This window comes from Ursus maritimus, unplaced genomic scaffold (genome assembly GCF_017311325.1).
Source record: "Ursus maritimus isolate PB19 unplaced genomic scaffold, ASM1731132v1 scaffold_32, whole genome shotgun sequence".
Classification (NCBI taxonomy): Eukaryota; Metazoa; Chordata; class Mammalia; order Carnivora; family Ursidae; genus Ursus; species Ursus maritimus.
In genome coordinates, this window is record NW_024425786.1 from 26,409,410 (window position 1) to 26,411,499 (window position 2,090).

General features: G+C 57.9%; 1 protein-coding gene across 1 annotated transcript in view; it reads right to left on the minus strand.

Moving 5' to 3' along the window:
- Positions 1-1,537: 1,537 nt before the first annotated feature.
- LOC121099809 (platelet-activating factor receptor-like) overlaps positions 1,538-2,090 on the minus strand; it is a 992-nt gene continuing 439 nt past the window's right edge. The window contains exon 2 of the mRNA XM_040619342.1: positions 1,538-2,002. Within this exon, the coding sequence (XP_040475276.1) occupies positions 1,538-2,002 (465 nt within the window). The remainder of the gene's footprint in view (positions 2,003-2,090) is intronic.

Here is a 2,090-nt window from a genome sequence, read left to right on the forward strand (position 1 = left end):
AAGGCAAAATCAGAAATAAGACTCAGTGGCTCGTTGGGGGGCCCTTTCTGACTCAACCGACTTGGCAGCACGAACACGCTGCTCTCACTCATAAGTTCTGACTCCTTGAGAGCCAAGCAGTCCTGCTGTGGGGCCTCCAGTAACATGGCTGAGGAGACGGAAGCCAACTGAAGCCAACTGCTGAGTTGTCAAGGCACCCGAAGGGAAGGCATTGGTGGCCAGTGACCCTGGCAGGGATTTGCACGCATTGACAGAGTCCCAGCTCAGTAGAAGGCAGCGATTCAGGCCGATCCTTGTCCCAGCTAATAGCAGGACAGACCTCCAGCTTGGTTACCACCAAGTCTTGGCACAGGACTCTTGGCACAGTGGAGGTGATGGCAGAATTGTGGGTATCCAGCAACAGAAAAGGGAAGCAATCATCAAGACTGAGTCAAGAATGAATCCAGGTAATACGAGCTTGGAGAATCCCAGAAAAACTGGAGGAAAATCTATCAGTCTGGAATGCCTGAGTGAGTCCTTGAGCATTTTAAGCTAATTATGTCCAGGTTTCGTTCACGCACCTCATATACTGTCTCACGGTGCGCAAGACACAGTAGCAAGCACAGGGGATACAGCCGTGAATAAGGCAAACACAGAATTTATTAAGTTGAATTAGATGAAAACGCAATTGCCAATATTCAACCTTTTGGGATCTACAGAAATGGCACCTTCTCATGGATCAACATCAATACATTCTGGCAAGATAGGGGCGCCTGGGTGGCACAGCGGTTAAGCGTCTGCCTTCAGCTCAGGGCGTGATCCCGGTGTTGTGGGATCGAGCCCCACATCAGGCTCCTCCGCTATGAGCCTGCTTCTTCCTCTCCCACTCCCCCTGCTTGTGTTCCCTCTCTCGCTGGCTGTCTCTATCTCTGTCAAATAAATAAATAAAATCTTTTTTTAAAAAAAATACATTCTGGCAAGATAGAAGAAAAAAACGAATTACCCACTTAACTGCTTGCTTACAATTGTGAAAATAGCTATGAAGGAACAATCAGACCCAACCCAATCATTTGTGTGCTCGCATGCGTGTTGCTGGTCGAGAAGGGCTTCCCTGTACACAGTTACTTCTAACGAAGGGAGGATGAAGAGGAAATAACTTCTTGGAGAGAGAGGGACATCATTCCTGGCAAAGTCAGGTGCAAAGGCCCTGTTGGGAAGGAAACTGGTCTGTTTCAGGGACTGAGAAGGTGACTAAACGCACGGAGAGGGGCAGAGGTGGTAGAGGATGAAGGGATGGAGATGAGAAGATGCTGAGAGGGACGCAGGAGCCAGATCACGGCATATTATCTGTATCCAAAAGATGCCAACATCTAGGGGATATTCGGGCGGCAAGGACTGTTCTAGCCCCTTGTCATCGGCAAGCCTGGAGCTCTAGAGCGAGGTGGCTAGCCTGTGGTTGCGTCAGGATCGGAATCTAGGTCCTTTTGAGGGCTTCCTCCACCCCGTACGCCACGCTGCCAGGGTGGCAGGGGTGCCGCAGGCGGGGGAGGCCAGGGCCTCAAGACGAAGAGGCCAAGGAGGCCGCGCGCTCGCCGGGCGCCCCCAGCCCGGGGCGACAGCCCAGCGCCCAGCAGTCCTGGCGGAAGCGGCGCACCGAGAAGCAGTAGATGAGAGGGTCCAAGCAGCTGTTGAGGCTCAGCAGCGCCAGGCTGAGGGTGTGCAGGACGTCGAGCGTGGAGGCGGCGCGGCAGCCGCCGCCGTCGCTGCCCGTGGCGCCCTCCCGCCCGGCCACCCAGGGCGCCAGCAGCAGGTGGTAGGGCGCCAGGCAGAGGGCGAAGACCAGCAGCAGCCCCAGCACCATGGTCCTGGCCGCGCGCCGGTGCGGGCCGGCGGGGGCCGGGCCGGGGCCCGAGGGCGCCGCGAGCGCCCGCGCCAGGCTCACGTAGGCCGCGAGCACCAGCAGGAAGGCAGCGGCGAAGAAGGCCACGGTGGCGTAGGCCAGGCCGGCGCGCGCCCAGCCGTGCTCCAGGCACCGAGCGGCGCCCCCCGGGCCCGGGCGCAGCGCGTGCGGCACGGCCAGCGAGGGCGCGGCACAGGCCAGGCCGGCCAGC